Source organism: Macaca nemestrina, chromosome X (assembly GCF_043159975.1).
Source record: "Macaca nemestrina isolate mMacNem1 chromosome X, mMacNem.hap1, whole genome shotgun sequence".
NCBI classification, from domain to species: domain Eukaryota; kingdom Metazoa; phylum Chordata; class Mammalia; order Primates; family Cercopithecidae; genus Macaca; species Macaca nemestrina.
The window spans coordinates 127850001-127870910 of NC_092145.1; the positions used below are offsets into that span (position 1 = coordinate 127850001).

A 20910-nucleotide genomic window follows, 5' to 3' on the forward strand; every position below is an offset into this window, starting at 1 on the left:
TAATAACATGGAATGTAAATTGACTAAACTATCCAATCTAAATACGTTGAGTGACAGAATGGATGAAAGAATATATAAGACACAGTGATCTGTTACTTACAAGAAACACACTTCACCAATAAAGATAAACATAGACTGAAAATAAAGGGATGGAACAAATATTCCATGCCAATGGAAACCAAAAAAGAAAAGGATTAGCTATTCTTTTATCAGACAAAATAGGTTTCAAGACAAACACTATAAAAAGAGACAACGCTGGTCATTGTAGAATGATAAAGGTGTCAATTCAGCAAGAGGACATAACAGTTGTAAATAAATAGGTACCCAACATTGGAGCACCCAGATATATAAATCAAATATTATTAGAGAGACAGACCCCAAAACAATAATAGCCGAAGATTTCAATCCCCCATTTTCAGCATTGGCCGGATCATCCAGACATAAAATCAACAAAGAAACATCAGACTTATTATGCATTATAAACCAATTTGAACTAATAGATATTTACAGAACATTTTATCCAACAACTGCAGAGAGTACACATTCTTCTCAGCACATGGATAGTTTTCAAGGACAAGCCATATGTTAGGCCGCAAAGCAAGTCTTAGAAAATTCAAAAATGAAAATAACATAAGTTAGCTTTTCTGATCACAATTGAATATATTAAGATATCAGTAGGAAGAATTTCGGAAACTGTACAAACACATGGAAATTAAACAATATGCTCTTGAATGATCAGTGGGTCAAAGAAGAAATTAAGAAGGAAACTATAGAATTTCTTGAAACAAATGAAAATGGAAACAATGTAACCAAAACCTATGGGAAGCAGTGAAAGCAGGACTATGAGGAAAGTTTATAGCTACAAATACCTACATCAAAAAAGCAGAAGAACTTTCAAATAACTGAATGATACCCCTTAAGGAGCTAGAAAAGCAAGAGCAAACCAAACCCAAAATTAGTATGAGAAAATAAATACTACAATAAGGAACAGAGATGAAATACATTCAAGTACAACAAAATGATACAAAAGATCAACAAAACAAAAAAGATGGGTTTTTTTGAAAGGGTAAACAAAAATGACAACTCTTAAGCTTGACTAAGAAAGAATGAGATCCTGTCAGTTACAAAGTAGATGGAACTGGAGGACATTATGTTGGTTAAAATAAGCCAGGCACAGAAAAAAACAAACTTTACATGTTCTCACTTACTTGTGAGAGCTTAAAAAAAAAAATTAAAACAACTGAACTCATGGAGACAGAGACTAGAATGATGGTTACCAGAGCATGGGAATACTAGTGGGTCTAGGGGAGTGGGGATCATTAATGGGTACAAAAAATATAGTTAGATGGAATGAATGTGATCTAGTATTTGATAGCACAGCAGGATGACTACTGTCAAGTATAATTTGTTGTACATTTTTAAATAAAGTATAATTGGAATGTTTGTCACATAAAGAAATGATAAATGCTTGAGGTGATGGATACCCTATTAACCTTAATGTCATATTATGCCTGTATGAATGTATCTCTTGTATCCCATAAATATAAACACATACTATATACCCACAAAAATAAAAATTAAAAAAATAAGTTATTGTGGTTTATATCATTAAAGTAAACATCATGCTAAGAACAATTGTCTCAAGAGTAACAACTGTAATTTCCATTTTGGTGAAAATAATGGAATTATTAGTGACAATCTCCATATAAAATTCCACCAAATTATCTTTCTTCTATTTTTTTAATATTTATAATCAGTGCCATAAATGACTTTACAGTAGATGTAAAGTTAATCTCTAAAAAATTAATTTTGGTTCAGGCAATATTGTATGATTGTGAAGCAGGCCCTGGAGTCAAACTACCTGAGTTCCCACTTTGTCACCTTCCCTTGCTTGCCTTTTGACCCAAGTAAGCCTTTGTTTCCCCACCTGTAAATTGGGGCTAATATCAGTTGCTGAATCAATAAGATTGATTATGATAATACCTCTTTTTAAATACCACATAATTATTTGGTATTGAAAAATTATATTTAAAAGTCCCAAATTCTATAAGATCAAAATTACTCTTTAGTAAATCTTTGCTTTTATTTGTAATTTCTGCGGGTACATAATAGACCTTTTAGGACTTGTGAGAATCATCTATAAATAAGTAAGGACATGTTTGTGCATCCTGATCCTTTGTCTCCATGTCACCGCTGTGCATCTGATTCATGTTAACCCTGACATTGACATGTCATGTTGCCTGGACACAGCTTTCCAAATATTTGCCCCTATGAGGACTCAAGGGCTAAAGTAAAAATTATGACTGTGTCCTGGAAAAAAAAAAAATCGTTCTTAACCCTGGATGTTCATTTGATTTACCTGACGGGATAGTTTTTTAAAGAACCAATACCTGGACTCCATTCCTAGAAATTCTGATTGAATTGTTGGGGTGTGGGGTTGGGACATCATTTTGAAACGTTCTCTCAGTGATTCTAATCAATCAGCACCTTTTTATATTAAGGCATTATTTATATAAATTCCACTAATTCACCTTTCTGTGATAGTTTGAATAAAAGCCGGACTTAAACATTACCTCAATTAATAACTTTCTTTTTTTTTTGTAACCTATCTTGGATTTCTTTTCTTTTTTTCTATTATTATTATTATTATACTTTCTAGGGTACATGTGCACAATGTGCATGTTTGATACATAGGTATACATGTGCCATGTTGGTTTGCTGCACCCATCAACTCATTTACATTAGGTATTTCTCCTCATGCTATCCCTTCCCCAGCCCCCAATACCTTTCTTAATGAAACAAAAACCGGAACAAGTTGGTTTTTAAAAATTACATATTTAAGCAGATGATAGCATTCTAGAAGCATCTAGCTGCATATAAAGAATTGTTAACCGAAAACCAAAACTATAAGAACCACTTTGCTAGAATTTTTGCGCCATCATTTTGTTATTTTTATTTTTTTAAGACAGAGTTTTGTTCTTTCGCCCAAGCTGGAGTGAAGTGGTGTGATCTCAGCTCACTACAACTTCTGTCCCTCTGGGTTCAAGCGATTCTCTTGCCTCAGTCTCCCAAGTAGCTAGGATTAAAAGGCACACGCCACCACGCCCAGCTGATTTTTTTGTATTTTTAGTAGGGATGGGGTTTCTACTGGCCAGGCTGGTCTTGAACTCCTGAACTCAGATGATCCAGCCACATTGGCCTCCCAAAATGCTGGGATTATAGGCCTGAGCCGCTGTGCCCAGCCTGAGCCATCATTTTGAATAAGTAAATAAATCAATTCCAATTTTCATCAGGGCAATTTTAGTTTCTAAATAGTAGGCATTTAAAAGTAAAAACATGCATTAAAAAGTTTCTCTAATTTATACTGCTCTCTCTCCCTTAAATCAAATTATAGAGGTTTTATTTCTGGCTTAAATCGTGTAATTGTATTTTACATGTAAGACATGTTAATTGAAGATCACTGGTAGTTCTTTTCTAATCTAGACTACCATGATAATACATTACCTCCTTTCATTAGTTGTATTTTTTTAAATTGAGGATTGCATATGCCAATAACTGTGAATTCTAGGGAATTGGGCCTGAGAGCCTGTCTTCCTGAAGAGCTCACACCTCTTGGTAATTTGTAAGTTTTCATTGTAATCCTCTAGGTTTTATAAATTCTATCCATTTATGCCTTTTTAGCGCCTAGCATTGGTTATGTTTTTGTAATATATGTTTATACATTTTATAATGTATTTCCGTAAAGCACAAAAAATGCTATTAGGACCATCAAATGTAGGCTGAAAATTAATGAAAGCATGTACCATTTTGCATTTATAAATTTGTATCTGGAAAATGAAAATTTCAAAAAATGCCATTAATATATATTGCTAGATTCCTAAACTTAGGATATCATTCCTCATAGGCATTGGAGAACAAAATAAAGTGGAACGGATAAGGACTTGCAAATAAGGATTCATGAATATTGGCAATCTAATTATCTGTTGGTTTATAGCTGTGGTGTCCAATATTGCAGCCGCTAGCTATGTGTAGCTAAATTAAAATTATTATAATTAAATATAGTTAAATCAGTTTCTCAGCCTTACTAGCCATACATATTTCAAGTGCTTGTTATTCCCACCTGACTAGTGTCCATTATATATATACATACATATATATATACACATATATATATGTGTGTGTGTGTATAATGCACACATAGAATATTTACATCATTTTAGTAAGTTCTGCTGGGCATCACTGGTTAAAGAACAATTACCTTCCTACATTTTTTTTTGTTTCTTTTTTGAGACAGAGTCTTGCTCTGTCACCCGGGCTGGAGCACAATGGCATGAACTCAGCTCACTGCAACTTCCGCCTCCCCCGGGTTTAAGCAGTTCTCCTGCCTCAGCCTCCTGAGTAGCTGGGATTACAGGTGTGTGCTACCACTCCCGGCTAATTTTTGTATTTTTAGTACAGACTGGGTTTCACCATGTTGGCCAGGCTGGTTTCGAACTTCTGATCTCGTGATCCGCCTGCCTCAGCTTCCCAAAGTGCTGGGATTACAGGTGTGAGCCATGACACCCGGCAGCCTTCCTACATTCTAACAGAGTTTCCGTAAAGCAAAGTTGGCATTCCCATTGAATTCCTTTGTGTTCATACAGATACGTTTTCATGTCAGGGGTTGGGATGACAGTTCTCTAGTAAAATAATTTGAAAAATACTATTCCTTAGAATGCCATTTACTGCAAATGACAAAAAGGCCAACTCAAAGTGACTTATACCATTCCTCCTTAAAATGTGATTCACGGATCAGAAGCATTGATGTCCACTGGGTGCTTGTTAGAAATGCAGAATTTCAGGCCCCAACCCAGACCTACTGACTTAGAATGCATAGTTTGACACTCTCCAGGTAATTCATACGTACATTAAAGTTTGAGAAACACTGGGTGAAACCATGACGATGTCCGTTATATAACAATACATCCAAAAATGGCATTGACTCTAGAGATTATTATGTCTGTAATCTATGTTGCCAAAGTTCCAAGTTATTACAGTTTACCTGTTTTGCTAGCCCTTCTCTACTCTCAGATGATCTGAATGATTGGAAGTTTATTGTAGCAGTTCCTAGTATCATGTCCTGATACGCTTTTGCCTATACCTACTGTCAGTATCATCTCCTGCCCTACGCTACTTTATTCTAATTCCACTATGTCGGCTCTCTATTGCCAGTCATATATGTACACTCCATTCACCTTCTGCTTTTACTTTCCTTTCTAAATGACCACTTGAAGAACATAAAATGAAACCTGGAAAAATGCGAACTTTTTTTTCCTATCTGTGGATGGTAGATTTTTATTTTGTGAATTTGACAATTTTTGCAAATGTATTTACATCTCTAGAATGTTAGCTGGAAGTATGAAACTCTTTTCTCATTTTCATCATGTTTTAAATTGAACTATATGAAGTCATTTTCATCAAGCAAATTCAAATATCAGCAATTTCATATCTAATACAATATTTTGTCCATAAAAAAATAACATAGTGCAAAGGTAAGAGCACAGTCTTGTATCACACAGGGTTTGTGATTTCTGTACTGGTTTCACATGCCACTGTGCCAGTTGCTTAACCTACCACTGTCCTCAGAAATAACAATGGTTAGGTGCGGTGGCTCATGCCTGTAATCCCAGGACTTTGGGAGGTCGAGGCAGGAGGATAGCTTTAGTCCAGGAGTTCAAGATCAGCCTGGGCAACATAGGGATACCACATCTATACAAGAGAAGTTAAAAATTAGCCAGGCAAGATGGTGTACCTGTAGTCTCAGCGACTCAGGAGGCTGAGGCCGGAGGATCATTTGGGCCTGGGAAGTCAAGGCTTCAATGAGTTATGATTGTACCACTGTACTCGAGCCTGGGTGACAGAATGAGACCCTGTCTTTAAAAAAAAAAAAAAAAAAAAAAAAAGAATACTGGTATTATAAATATTTACCTAGGCAAGGTTATGCAAAAAAAAAAAAAAAAAAAAAGTTGAATAAATGTTAGCCAATGTATTTTAAAACTAATGTTAATATTTTAACCCAAAGGTTAACCTCCCCCACTCCCTGAAGTCACCCCTTTTTAAACCACCTTTGAGAAAGAGGACATTTGTGTCTTGAAGGCTCTTAGAACCTCACCTTCTGATTTCAGTGCCTCCTTCAGGTTTGCTTCTTCCTCTGGTTCAGACTTGCTGTGGACCACTCCTTGCTAGGCACCGAGAATACTCTGGCCTGTAATTCACCTGCGCTTTACTGATGTTCTCTCTTCACGGGCCTCAGTGAAGGAAGTATCCTCTTCACTACTTCTTATTTCAATCTTTAGAGTTTTTCAAATACCAGTGCTGTGATAAAGCCCTTCCTTACTTTACAGAAGGGCATACTTGGGCATCCTGAGTCTGATGCCCTTTGATGTTTCCCTGCCAGGGTCACATTAATCTATATCTTCTGAGTTTCAGCAGTAGTAACTAATAGATCAAACACATACTATAAATAGACTAGCGATGGTTTTCAAATAAATAATATTCTTACCTGGATTATTGTTGTTCAAAGTTTGATCCATAGCCCAGCAACCTTGGTTTCACCTGGAAGCTAGTTAGAATGGAATTCTTTGATCCAACCTCGTGAATTTAAATCAGAATCACCAGGTGGGCTGTATCCATATTTAAGCTTCAGAAGCTGTGATCAAGACCCCGTGGGCACAAATCCAAATGCCTGTTGTAGAAACCATAGAAATAACATAAGGAAGGTGCGATGAGTTGTGTATAAAAGAGGATAGGGAGTGATGAGGACTACAGCAAACTGGAGATCTTATGCTTTGTATGTGAAGTATAATTGATATTCATTTTTGCCCTATGGGAAGGAAGGTTCTGAGGTTAATTTCACGCTTCAGACACATGAAATCCTGCTTTTTGGAGACTCAGGTAGAACGCATTCTTAGGCAGTTGGCAGTCACACTTCTCTCTGTAAGTGGAGGTGAAGTCAGGAAGAGAATGTAAAAGTCTCACGTCAAAATAATTCATAGTAATTTCCTGGGGGTTGGCAGTTGTCCTCCTATTAATGTTAATATCTTGGTCTCTGCAGAATTTGAGCGAATTGTGTATGTAGAATAAAGTTATCTAGAGCAGTAATTTTCAAGTGTGAGGATGCATCAGTCACCTGGAAGTCCTGTTAAAATACAGATTTGTAGACCACAATCCCAGAGTTTCTGATTCAGTAAGTGTGGGTCTCAATCTGAGAATTTGCACTTCTAGCAAGTTTCTAGGGGATGGGCTGATGCTGTTGGTCCAGTAACCACGCTTTCAGAACCACTAATCAAAAGAGAAAAAGCAGGGCTCTATTTGGCTGGGAGACACTGATGTGACTGTGCCAGTCATTAAAATATTGAGCCATCCGGTTTACACACTGAGCACTCCCATACACTACCTGCCACCCAGCCATTCTGGTCCCTACCCCAAAAATCCCCAACCAGATGTTTCTGTATCTCACCTATAAAGACAAAACACCTGGCTGGGTTCGGGGACTCGTGCCTGTAATTCCAGCACTTTTGGGAGGCCAAGGTGGTGGGATTGCTTGAGCTAAAGAGTTGAAGACCAGCCTGGGCAACATAATGAGACCTTGTCTCTATTAAGAAAAAAAAAAAAAAAAAAAGGTAAAACACTCATGTGTACATCTCTTCTTGTTGGTCAATCTCAGTGCAAGTTTGTAAAATGAAATCACAAACATGAATACTGGAGGTTCATATTTCAGATTTGGGGCAGAGCTCAAGAAATCTCTGAGAACCCACAGGTTAAGGTAGGCAATGATACTGTACAACCACCCTGCACCTTGTGCAATCAAGCTGCACTGGATTTCCTGTTCCTCTGTGATGTGACAGGGCCTTTCACAGGTCTGTCTTTCTGTCAGGAAAGAGTTTATACCTTCCTTTTCAGTACTTCTGACTTCTGTATTCAGAATTGTTCAGATATCAGTACTGCGCTAAAGTCCTTCCTTTACAGACTCAACTCAATTGCTCTCATTTCATGGTATGATCACATTATAACCAACTAATGGCCTGATGAGCTATATGTATTATCTGTGGCCCTCACCCGCCATCCATGTAAACTCCAAGATAGTAAGGGGCTGTGTGGGTCTTCCTTGCCTCTCCATCCATAGTATCCAGGTACTCAATAATTGTATACTTTGTAAATTAATGAATGAATTTTTCAAGTCTCAACTCTTAGGCTGTGTGTTCTGTGAGGACACTGTTCCCAATGACTACAGGTCAATTTGTATCCTCTCCTTACACCCTCAGGAATGTATATAAATCTAATTATAATGGTTTTCTTATATTCTAATTATTATTGTATTTATGTTTCTAATAGTCTCTAAGCTACTTGAAATTGAAGATAGGTATTTTATTTTGTCCATTCCTAACAAATATGAGTTTTTCTGCATAGACATGAAACTCAGTAAATATTTGTTGAAGGAAATGTCTGTCCAAAAGCGAAAAGTAAATGTTGTTTTCAAATACTAGCAACTTTCATCTTTTGCTTCCACTTAAATGGATGTCTCATCTCTGTTGTTTCTCATAAAAATAAAATGTCTACTTTTTATGTTTGATAAATGAAAATGTATTCTCATAACTTCTGATTGCAATGTTCCTCATGGTAAATGTGTCTCTAAAATGTTAAAAGTCAGTAAATAGTGCAATTTAAATTATTGTAAACACTCTCAAAAGGAATATTACATGCATATTGGAATAAAGCTCCAGTAACAACCCCAATACTTCTGGCCAGCTATGGAGCCATTATCTTTTATATTTTATTTTACTGGTTTACTTCCCGTTTCCCTGTAATTTTATATGAAGAGTGTGAGTGGTATGTAACATTACATGTTCCATGTTGAGGTTTGAATAGACTGGCATTAGTGTATGAGGATAAAGATGCTGATGGAATTTTGTATCCTTCTGTTTAGTTTTAAATACACTTATTCTAATTTAAGTATTTTGATAGTTATTCTGTTTAGCAATTTCATTTCACTTTTCTCCTTGCTCTGTTCAAAGAGGATGAAGTCTAGATTTTTCATTACCCACGTTCGTCTCTGCCTTTGGTTGCTAAAGTGCTTCAGCCAATGGGAAGCACTGGCAAGAGGGTGAAAGCAGAGATTGTGGTACTTTGTTCTTCCTCTTCTATTTCTTACTGTGGAGTGGCAGGAATTGTGTTCCTCTTGAACTACGGCTACTGTTGGACAGCTTTTGTTCCATGTCTCTAACTCTTACTGAGCTTCAGTGACAGCGCTCTTCCTTTTTTCTTCCAGTTCCAGGGTTGCTAGGTCAGTTTGCTTTGTTGTTAGGTCCTGGCTCCTTCACTATCATTTATTATTTTCCCCCCAACCCTTTACATAAATGTGTAAGTAGTCTACTGAGCTAAACATATTTGAGTGTGTTCTCTTTCCTGCCAGTAGTATGCAGCGTCCACACACACACTCAACAGACCCAACTTTTATATTTTATTTTAAATGCTACCAATTTCTAAACATTGTTTTTCAAACCTTACTTTAAATTGACAGATAAAATTGTATGTATTTATCATGTACAACATGATGCTTTTGAGTAAATATATATTGTGGAATGGTTGAATCTAGCTAATTAACATGTGCTTTACCTTACATATTTATCATTTTTGTGGTGAGAATATTTAACATCCTCTCTTTACATTTTTCAAGAGTATATTTGCATTAGCTGTAGTCACCATGTTGTAAAATAGATTACTTGAATATTTTAACTCTAACTGTATATCCCTTGAAAAACATCTCCACACCTCCCCCTTCCTCGTAACCACCTCAGCCTCTGGTAACCACTATTCATTGTCTACTTCTGTGGGATCAGCTGTTTTAGATTCCACATATAAGTGAGATTAGGCAGTACTTGTCTTTCTGTACTGGCTTATTTCACTTAACAATATTCTGCAGGTCCATGCATGTTGTTGCAAATGACAGTATTTTATTCTTTTTTATGGCTGAGTAGCATTCCATTGTATATATGTATACCACATTTTCTTTATCCATTCATATATTGGTGGATATTTGCGTTGATTCTATATCTTGGCTATGAATAGTTCTGCAATAAAAATGGTAGTGCAGATATGTCTTTGACATACTGATTTAATTTCCTTTATATACATAATTCATAGTGGGATTTTGTATCACATAGTAGTTTTGTTATTCATATTTCAAGGAACCTTCATACTGTTTTCCATAATGCCTATACTGATTGCCATTCCCATTTACAATGTGTAAAGGTTTTCGTTTTTTCTTAATTTGTAATTTTTAACTTTTGCAGGTACGTAATAGGTGCCTTTTTTTCTAAATCGTTATCAACATTTATCTTTTTTCTTTTGGATAGTAGCCATGCTAATGAAAGTGAGGTGATATCTCTCTTTTTGTTTCTTTTGGCAAGGATATCATTAATTATTATTATATTTTAACTTTTAAGTGCAAGGGTACATGTGCAGGTTTGTTAAATGGGTAAAGTTGTGTCATGGAAGTTTATTGTACAGATGATTTCATCACCAGGTATAAACCTAGTACCCATTAGTTATTTTTCCTAATCCTTTCTCTCCTGCCACCCTCCAAACTCCAATAGGCCCCATGTGTGTCGTTCTTCTGCATGTGCCCATATGTTCTCATCAGTTAGCTCCCACTTACAAGTGAGAACATGGAATATTTGGTTTCTTTTTCTGCATTATTTTGCTAAGGATAATGGCCTCCAGCTTCATCTATGTTCCTGCAAAGAACATAATCTTACTCTTTTTTATGGCTGCATAGTATTCCACAATATGTATTTACCATATTTATCCAGTTTACCATTGATGAGCATTTAGGTTGATTCTCTTTGTGATTGTGAATAGTGCTGCCATGAACATATGTGTGCATGTGTCCTTTTGGTAGAATGTTTTATATTCCTTTAAGTATATACCCAACAATAGGATTGCTGGGTCAAATGGTACTTCTGTTTTTAGGTTTTTGTGGAATCACCACACTATTTTCGACAGTAGTTGAACTAATTTACACTCCCACCAACAGTGTGTAAGTGTTGCCTTTTCTTTGCAAGTAAAGTGATACCTCATTGTGGTTTTAATTTGCATTTTCCAGATGATTAGTGATGTTGAACATTTTTTCATATACGTGTTATCCATTTGTCCTTTTTATGATAAATGTCTATTTTAGTCTTTTGCCTATTTTTGATCAGGTTATTTGTTTTCTTGCTATGGAGTTGTTTGAATTTCTTATATATTTCTGATATGAACCACCATCAGATATATAGTTTGCAAATATTTTTCTCATTCTATTGGTTATCTCTTTACTCTGTTAATTTTCAATTTTATCTTTTTTTCTGTGCAGAGATTTTTAGTTTGGTGTAAGTCCTCAGTCTATTTTTGCTTTTGTTGCTTGTGCTTTTAAAGTCATATTCAAAAGTTATTGCCCAAATAATTGTGATGAAGCTTGTCCTCTATGTTTTCTACTAATAGGTTGATAGTTTTGAGTCTCACATTTAAGTTTTTAATCCATTTCAAATTGGTTTTTGTATGTGGCAAGGGATAAGGGTCTAATTTCATTCTTCTGCTTGTAGATTCTTACTTTTCCCAGTAGCATTTGCTGAAGAGGGTGTCCTGTCCTCATAGTGTGTTCTTGACACCCATGTCAAAAATCAGTTGAATGCAAATGCATGGATTTATTCCTGGGTTCTGTTACTATGTTCCATTAATTTGTTTTTATGCTAATACAATGCTGTCTTGGTTACTATGACAGAATTTCTTCTAGTTGCAGACATTGACCTTAGTGGGAAATCAAAGACATCCTTCCAGAGAACCATATTATTAGTGGTTCCATATCGATCGAGTATCTTCTGTTTTTTTTTTTAATTGGTTAACACTATTGTATATGGGGATACTAAGAGACTCCTGGCCATTCACCTTAGTGGGAAATCAAAAACATCCTTCCAAAGAACCATATTATTAGTGGTTCCATATCGATCGAGTATCTTCTGTTTTTTTTTTTTAATTTTTATTTATTTATTTTTTTATTGGTTAACATTATTGTATATGGGGATACTAAGAGACTCCTGGCAAATGCCTGTAATTTTCTGATGTAGTCCTACTTGCCCTGCATTGTATAGGATGAACTCAGTTGACCATTTGCGCTTAGGTTCTGTGTGGTAACCCCTTTCTCTGTGGATTCAGCAGCACGAGGAGCCAAACATGGAACAGGGGTCATCTCAGCTTCTAGTTTAAAGAAATCATTTTTGAGTTTCTTGTAACAACTTCTAATTTAAGTCAAATTCTTACTGTTGAAGAGGTAGTTCACAGATAAAGGACAGAAGTCACAAGATGGAGAGATATGGATAGATTAATATTTAGCTTGCTACAGATGAGGTAATTACATAAAGTATTTATGGGTGAGTACGCACTCGTACATCCACTTCTTTATGTCAACCCGGATGTCCTGTAAGCTACAACACCCTAGAAGCAACAAGCATACCTAGCAACAGGATCTTGGGTTCCAGTAACATTCCCCCCCCCAAAAAAAAAAAAAAAAAAAAAAAAAAAAAAAAACTAGAACACTGTGGAGAAACGGCTGATTCTAAAACTAAGAAAGGCAGTATAGAAAATGAACCTGAAGCATTTGGTAGTGCCAGAAAGTAAGAACATGCTCAACTCCACAGCCCTGCCCTAAACAAAAAACTTTAATGGGATATGTCAGTCGCCAACCAAGAGAGTTCCCAGTGTCCAAAGCTGGAACTATTTGAGCAAAAATCCAAAGCAGAAACTAATACTGGATTTAGCCCAAAGTATCAAATAACTATACATGAGGCCATGTTGTATAAATAAGTAATTTCATAAATAAATGGAGGAATAGAGACAAATCTCCAATGCAGAAAAAACTCCAAATAACTTATGTAACTTCTCTGCCCTCACAGAAAGAGAATATAACTCCCCACTCCATGGGGACTGTGTATAGTGACTTTCTTATTAAAAAATAGTGTAAAAGGAGGGGGAAAGAGTAACTTTATAGTGGATAAATGTGACACCTGTTACTTTAGCCAAGTGGTCAAAGTTAACATTGATAAGTCATGTTGAGAGTATATATGCTTGATAAAATGTGATTAAAATGGCCCATTACCTCTGTGGTCTTTCAAAAACCCCAGTTTAATTATGAGGAAAAAAAATTCAGACAAATTCCCACTAAGAGGCATACTACAAAATACCAGCCTGGCCAGCACTTTTAAAAACTGCCAGAAAAATTCTGAGAAACTATCATAGCCAAAAGCAGATTAAGGAATCAGGACAATTAAGTGTAATATGGAATCCTTGAAGAGATACTGAAATACAAAAAAAAAAAAATAGTTTAAATCTAAGGAAATCAGAATACAATATAGACTCCAGCTAATAATAATACACAAATATTGGTTCATTAATTGTAACAAATGTTCCATAATAACATAAGATGTTAATAAAATGGGAGAGACTGAGTGCAAGTTATATGATAACTCTTTGTATTATAATCTCATTAATTTTTTGTAAATCTAAACCAAAAAATTAAGTCTATTAAAAAACACTCTCAGCTATGTGTGCACTTTGTGTGTTTAAATGTGGTGATTAATGGAAACTTCCACTAAAGATTTTAGAATACAGTTATGTATTCAAAATAATATATTCCTAATTCAAATTATATCCCGTTTATAAGATCAATGTTCAGAATATAGTTTTGAAAAATACTTTAAACATGATATTTATAAAGACTGTTTCTCTTGAAATAACCATTAACGCTTCCCATTTACATCTCAAATTTTGGTTGAATTAATGAAAGAACCTTAATGTATTTTCATCCTCAACACAAACTTGTGTAATTAATAGGCAAAGCATTATCCCATGTCCCTGATACTGGAAATGTAACTGAGAACGTTTAAGAACCTGGTTGTAGAGCTTACCGCTGGGCTGTGAACCTAGGCCTTTGGACTTTAAATTCATTACCCAGCCCACTATTTTCTATATCTTTGTGGGGAAAAAAGCATGCTTTCATTTACCTATTTCTGTGTGTCAAATGGCGTCCAAACTTAATGCGTTAAAACAATTTATAATTGCGTCATGATTCTGAAGATCAAGAATATAAGCAGGGCTCAGCCGGGTTGTTTTTGTATTACTGGTGTTATAGCTGGGGTCACTCCTTGGGCTGCAATGAGCTGGAAGCTCACTTCCAATATAATATTTCATCCTCCAGAATCACTCCTATATGATCTCTAATGATTCAGTAGTGTAGCCTGGCCTCCTTTACAGCATGGAATCTAGGCTTCAAGAGAGGAAAAATACAAATGCTGCCAGTTCTTTTGCAGCCTACACTTGGATTTGGTGTGGTGTCAGTTATGCCACATTCTATGGTCAAAAAAAAAGTCACAAGTCCTGATCATATTCACAGGGATGGAAAATAGACCTCATCTCTTGAAGGGAAGATGGACAAAGAATTTGTGGCCATCTTTAACCACCACACGTATTAAATAATGAGAATGTAAATGAACAACTGCCAAAATATACTACTAAGTCAGTTATCAGATGCTTTGCACTTCAGTTAGCATGTTCACATTTAGTTGGTTATGTGAAACTTTTTAGAAATCAGGATTTGTGAATGATTATAGGTCTGAGAAATAAGAGTTCCAGGGACGATTGATAGTGGGCTTTCCTTACATCCTTCTCAATGTCCAGTAGATGCCCCCAAATGTGAACATTCCTTATATTATAAATTCTATTGTTTTACATTGCGATGTTCAGTAATAAGTTGTTTTAAAAGAGGTGTAATAATAGACTTCTTTCAAATTTTCAGTTTACATAGAGTTTTAATGGATCTCCAGAATCAGAAACTGAAAGAGTTGAATGACTGGCTGACAAAAACAGAAGAAAGAACAAGGAAAATGGAGGAAGAACCCCTTGGACCTGATCTTGAAGACCTAAAACGCCAAGTACAACAACATAAGGTAGGTGTATCTTATGTTGTATGCTTTCTACTAGAAAGCAAACTTTGTGTATATTACCTATACACAATAACACAGATGACATGGTTGATGGGAGAAAATTAAAACTTAAAGTCAGCCGTAGTTTAAAAATTATTTTTACCATCTTTGTTGTAATAGCTTGAATGAGTCCCCTCCAAAATTCAGGTGATTGTATTAAGAGGTGGAATATTTAAGGGTGATTAATCCATCAGGGCTTCTCCCTTATGAATAGGATCAAGGCCCTTATAAAAGAGGCTTCACACAGTGTTCTCCTGTCTCTTGACCCTCCACCATGCACCACCATGTGAAAACTCTGAAAAGGCCCTCACCAGATGCTAACACCTTGATCTTGGATTTCCCAGACTCAAGAATTGTGAAAAAATAAATTTACGTTCTTCCTAAATTACCCCAGTCTCAGTTATTTTTGTTATAGCAGCACAAAATGGATTAAGACATTTGTTGTTGTTTTTTAAAAAATATAACATAACTAGGCTTTTCGTATTTGGAAAAGAAATCAAACATATTTGTGGATGAGAACAGTACAGGATGTGTGATTTATTAAAAATTTGCTTTCCTGGAAGAAAGACTTCATAGGGATTACTTGTAATACAAATTTAAATAATAAGGCTATGATTTTTTTAATGTAATTTTACATTCAATTTATAGTAACTTGAAGCCGGCCAAGCTTGATAAATGAGGGTCTGAAGCATTGCTTTTCTATAAAAAATGTTAATATTTTCATCTTGTTTCTTCAGTTTACTTGTACATTTCCAGTTACGCTCCCTCGCTGCCAGAAAGCATTTATTTTTTGTTTCTGTGATTGAGACTTCTACAATAATATTTCTGATCCAAAATTATGAGGGTACTTTATTTTAATCAATGCCATAAAATATTACAATTAGCTCTGAGTTTTATTGTTGAAATAGACTCCTGCTCATTTCATGAGGATACGCACACACAGAAGATCCTTTGTAGTTGTCCCAGGATTAGGGTTGCCATATGTAGCAAACAAAAATAAAAGAAGCCTACATAAATGTAAATTTCAGATAAACAACAAATAATTTTCTCAGTGTGTGTCCCAGATTATTCATTGTTTATCTGAAATTCACATTTTGCTGAGTGTCCTTTATTTTATTTGGCAACTCTACTTATGATCTGTGGTTGTTGGATTTATGGCTTTGAAAGGGAATATCTGCTCCTTTACTTCATACCTCCTAAATCTGCCTTTTGCCTAACTTAATTCTCTCTTTTTATAATATTCAGTCAGATATAGTTTTACAGTTTTCCATGCAAATAAAAAATACATTTATTTCTAAGTTCTAGAGGTTGTTTTTTTTAGTTTAATGAGCTTCAGTTTTCAATGACAAATGGGGCCAGCTCTTACTATACTGACCCCCAGGAGTCCTTTGGTCACAGCAGTTGAAGATCTAGCATTTAAGAAGAGCTCTAACTATGGTAATCCTCATCTGCTATGCCATCAGGAAAAAAACATCAACTGTATTGTAGTTAGGTAGAAATTGTGACTGTGATTACTTGTCACATAGATACTAATTGAACATCTGATGAAGAAGTTAGGTACAGTGCTAGTTCTCTAATAGTACCACTTTTGCTCTGTGGCACATTTGCTTCTCTGGTTGACACTATATCTGCCCTTTCCCCTTGGCCTACACTGGAAGTTACATGCAGAGAGTGGCTATATACACCAGGGGTGTCCAACCTGTTGGCTTCCCTGGGCCACATTGGAGGAATTGTCTTGGGCCACACATAAAATATACTAACACTAACGATAGCTGGTGAACTAGAAGAAATAATTGCAAAAATATTTTAAGAAAGTTTACAAGTTTGTGTTGGGCCACATTCAAAGCCATCCTGGGTCATGGATTGGACAAGGTTGCTGTACAGCAGTGGCTTCTCTCTCCCTGAGGGCATTTCTGGTGCAGAAGCATTTCAGCCAGTTTGAAGGCAGACAGGAGGTGCAATTAGTGCTGCCAGAGCTGCCCTTAGCCAATGAGGAGTAAAAGTCGTTAGAGAAATCCCATAGAATCTTTGTCCCATAGTGGGACATTTCTAACATATATTCTCTACAGTCTTTCAGAGATTCCCCAGTAGAACTGAGCTCCAGATATACACAAGGTAACTTCCTGAATGTCTCCATGCTCTCATAATGCCTTAAGGGTTCACCCTCCAAATAAACCATTTGTTCCCAAGTCTTTTGCTCAAGATGTGTTTTTGGAGGAATCTAACCCAAGACAAACTTGTCCCACTAGAAGCCAGAGTTCGAGCTCCAGTTCTACCACTAACTGTATTGTCATTTTCCAACATCACTTAATGTCCCAGGTTCTCTATATCTTTACTTTGGAAAGAAAAGTGTTGAGTCAGTTTGTTTCTAGTGTTCCTTCCAGTCATAGTTGTAATGTATCCAATACTTTTGGAACTTGAAGTATTTTAGAAAAGACCAAGATTAGGCCAAGTAACACTGAACATCAGAAGGCAGGACACTGGTGCCGGATGCCTGGAGTGTAAAGAGAAAGCCAGGAAGAAGAGCTCCAAAAGAGCAGTGGAAGGAGAATGTTAGCACAGCTAAGTATGGATAACTTAGGGCCGCTGGGAAGGAAGTTCTTAGCTTGGGATGCTGAATAGACTCTTCATTTAGGTGAGACAAGCTCTCCAGGATCTTAATATTCTGACAGGTACCTGAAATGTTTTGTGAATGAAATGGAAAATGTTTGACAAATATTGTCATAAAATTTCAATAGGATGATTCATTACTTGAAAGTATGCCATTTCTAATGAGTATGAAATTGCCTTGAAGAAAAAATTTGAAACAAAAGAAGGCAACAGGATTATATGCAAGTTGGTTATGGAACATTTTACATCCAGGAATTATTTATTTAAAGGACATAAAGAGGCCAGAAGGCATCGGTTTGCTGGCTCAGAGAGTAAGGCCAACTCCTACTTTTAACTATTTGAGCACTCTTCAGAACAAAAGTTTTTTTAAATAAAATTAAGACAAAGGAAAGAAGATTTATATTCAAGTCCTGAAAATTGATAATGCTCTTTTGTTACTTGGGAACAATTTTGGTGAGAAGAAGGTGACTTAACATCAAACAATTTAGCAAAGAGTTGAATTTATTTAAAACATGAAACATGTACATTATATTGTCTTTTAACACTGAAAGGAACATACATACAGAATTAAAGGAATACTATTTTGTTGGTCTTGGCACATTTCATAAAACAAAAGAAAATAAATATTACTTCTTTGGGTAACTGAGTTCAAACTAAAGCCCTATATATATAGTCATTGAATCACTTTTCAGTTTTTCTTCCCAAGAATTGTAAATCATTGAAAGCAAGGAAATTTCTCCTTCTGACAACAAAATACACCAGTAACCTTAGAGTACCCACAAAAGCAACTCCCATCTACTGTATCGCCAAACTTCTAATATTTATTTTTAGCTTTGTGTAAATAGACATTAAATCCTTGTGCCATCACCATTTTTTTCTTAAAGATGATTACAGATGACAAAATTAAAGAAAAGATACGGATTTTATTGCTGGGAATTGATTTAAATTCTACTCAGATCAGAGGTCGCCTGTTCTCTCTCTCAAATGGAGGGCAAGATTAAAATGTTTGCAAATCTTGCAAGTACACTGTGAATATTACAGATATGCCGCTGTATATTCTGTGACAGGATCCTTTGCTATCTTCATTTCAACAGCATTTTATTATGAGGCAGGCTAGAAATTCAGACACTGTGAAATGCCAGGAAGATAAGTCACTTTTACTGAACCTGGCAATTAGGTAAGGTAAAGCAGTTGATCCTATATGGTGGTTACTATTAAATCTAGCCAAACCCTTTAGTCTGGGTAACCAAGAAAAGTTCAATTGGCTGCAACATTTGGGATAAACCATTCATTCTTAGACATTGCTTTGGGGAGAGTATTTAGAGGTTTGCTTTAGATCTGAGGCACCTAAGAGTGATTCTCTCTGGTGAGTAAACAAATCGAACCTCTCATTCCCCTGTGAAAAAATATATCACATATAATTCTAGCTGGTCATTTTTGTCTTAAGGGATAGAATTTATTAGTGATGTTGATAAAGAATGAAAGGTTTTTCCCTCGAAGGAGTGGCATGATGTTATTGAGGAGTAAAAGCCTTGAGCTTTCATTAATAGTAAAGAAGTTTGCCATTTTGGAAGACATTTTTATCAAAAGGAAAATATTTAACAGTGAAATCTTTTGTCTCCTGGCACAGTGAGACTGGGATGAAGTTTAAAGCTCAGTTTTCTTCCTAGGTTTTCCATTCTTCTGAGAGATTTAGACTTTTGTGCATAGATACATTACGTTGGTGACAGCATCAACAAAGACTTCACAAATTACTAGAATTTGCAGATGTAAATATATACTCTATATTCTGACTTCAGTGAAGGTTCTATGTGAAATACTGATTAATACAAACTGAGTAGCCTCTTAGAAGCTCAGTCACCTATGCTTTCCTTGAAGGTTAGTTAAAGGCAGACATTTGGGTTGCCAAGATTGTGAAATATCCTCATCTGGTGACCTTTAAAATGATCTACATGTTCATATTACAGAGAAGGTTTAGGTATAATTCTGCCAAAGGATCTGACATTTCATTTCATTCCATTGCATTCTATTCCGTATCACTGAACAAACACTCATTATAGCACATGGGTGCTGTGAAGAATACAGAAACCAATCATTTATGAAATCTTGTAGTATACTTAATGCTGGAGGATTTAAGCCTGATCATGGAGGTTGATCATGAGTCTTATATAAAAGACTCAGGCATTTGCTAGTAGTTCTATAAGTAACAGGAAACCATTATTCGTGAGAAATTAAACTAGAAAGAGCAGCAATTTAGGAAAACTTACCTTAATATTTAAGAAGATATTTTTTGAAGATAAATGAAAGAGCAGAGAAAACAGGAGGCCAGAAAACATGTTAAGAGGATATTGCAGAAAGTGTATAGAGCCTGAATGAAAGCAATGTCAATGAAAATTGTAAACAGGTATAAAGCATTCCGGAGATCAAATCAAAACCAATAGAACTAGATTTAGGAAATGAACAAAAAGCTCAAAATAATAGATTCTGGGACTGGGCAACTGGGACCTGAGAGCTGGAATTAAGAAAATAGGCAGTATAAAAAGAGAAATGCAATAGTTGGAAGAAGGATGAGTGACTCAGTTAAGTCTGACAATGACATAGGATCAAGTAGTGCTTTTAGTGCTTAGCAAGCTCTCTCTCATATTTAGCATGGTTAAAATTACACGTTATTTGTTTCTGCTGTGAGGTTTCATTTTATTTCCTGTCTTTTGCCCTCATAAGTGCTTAATGAAAGTTTCATGGTTATGATGGTAAGGAGGATAAACAATAAAATCCAAAAAAATACTGTGTTATAACCAGAGAGCCAGATTTCTTTTGTGTTTTCAGAGTACTTAGTCAATAGTTGATGCTCAGTAAGTGTTTTTAGAACAGATGTTCTGATAATATTGACTAGTTTTATTTCTCAAACCATCTTCATCATGGTTAACTTTCTGACAAGGGCATGAAATTTTGACAAATTAAAAAGTTGTGTGTACAGCAAAAAAAAAATCATAAAGGTGTAGAAAAATATATCTATAAAGTGGCTTACCTGGTGATGTTGTATCTGGTGTCTTCAGTCTCTGACTTTTCTTATTTCCTTCTATCTCTGTTGCATTCCCATATTCAAATATCTTAATAGTGGTAAACCATTGACTATGAAATTGATTTGAGTGGTAGTATTATTATTTTGACATAAATGATTGGAAGTTTATGTAAAGAAAGAACGTCACTTATATAGTCTACATAGTAGTATGTGCATGATATTCAG

The 20910-nt window shown here is 35.6% G+C and overlaps 1 protein-coding gene across 13 annotated transcripts in view; it reads left to right on the forward strand.

Annotated features, from left to right (window-relative positions):
- LOC105490348 (dystrophin) overlaps window positions 1-20910 on the forward strand; it is a 2266916-nt gene that overhangs the window by 711417 nt on the left and 1534589 nt on the right. For all 13 annotated transcript variants that reach the window (XM_071089080.1, XM_071089088.1, XM_071089087.1 and 10 more), the window contains one exon: window positions 14867-15017. In XM_071089080.1, coding sequence (XP_070945181.1) covers window positions 14867-15017 — 151 coding nt within the window. The remainder of the gene's footprint in view (window positions 1-14866; window positions 15018-20910) is intronic.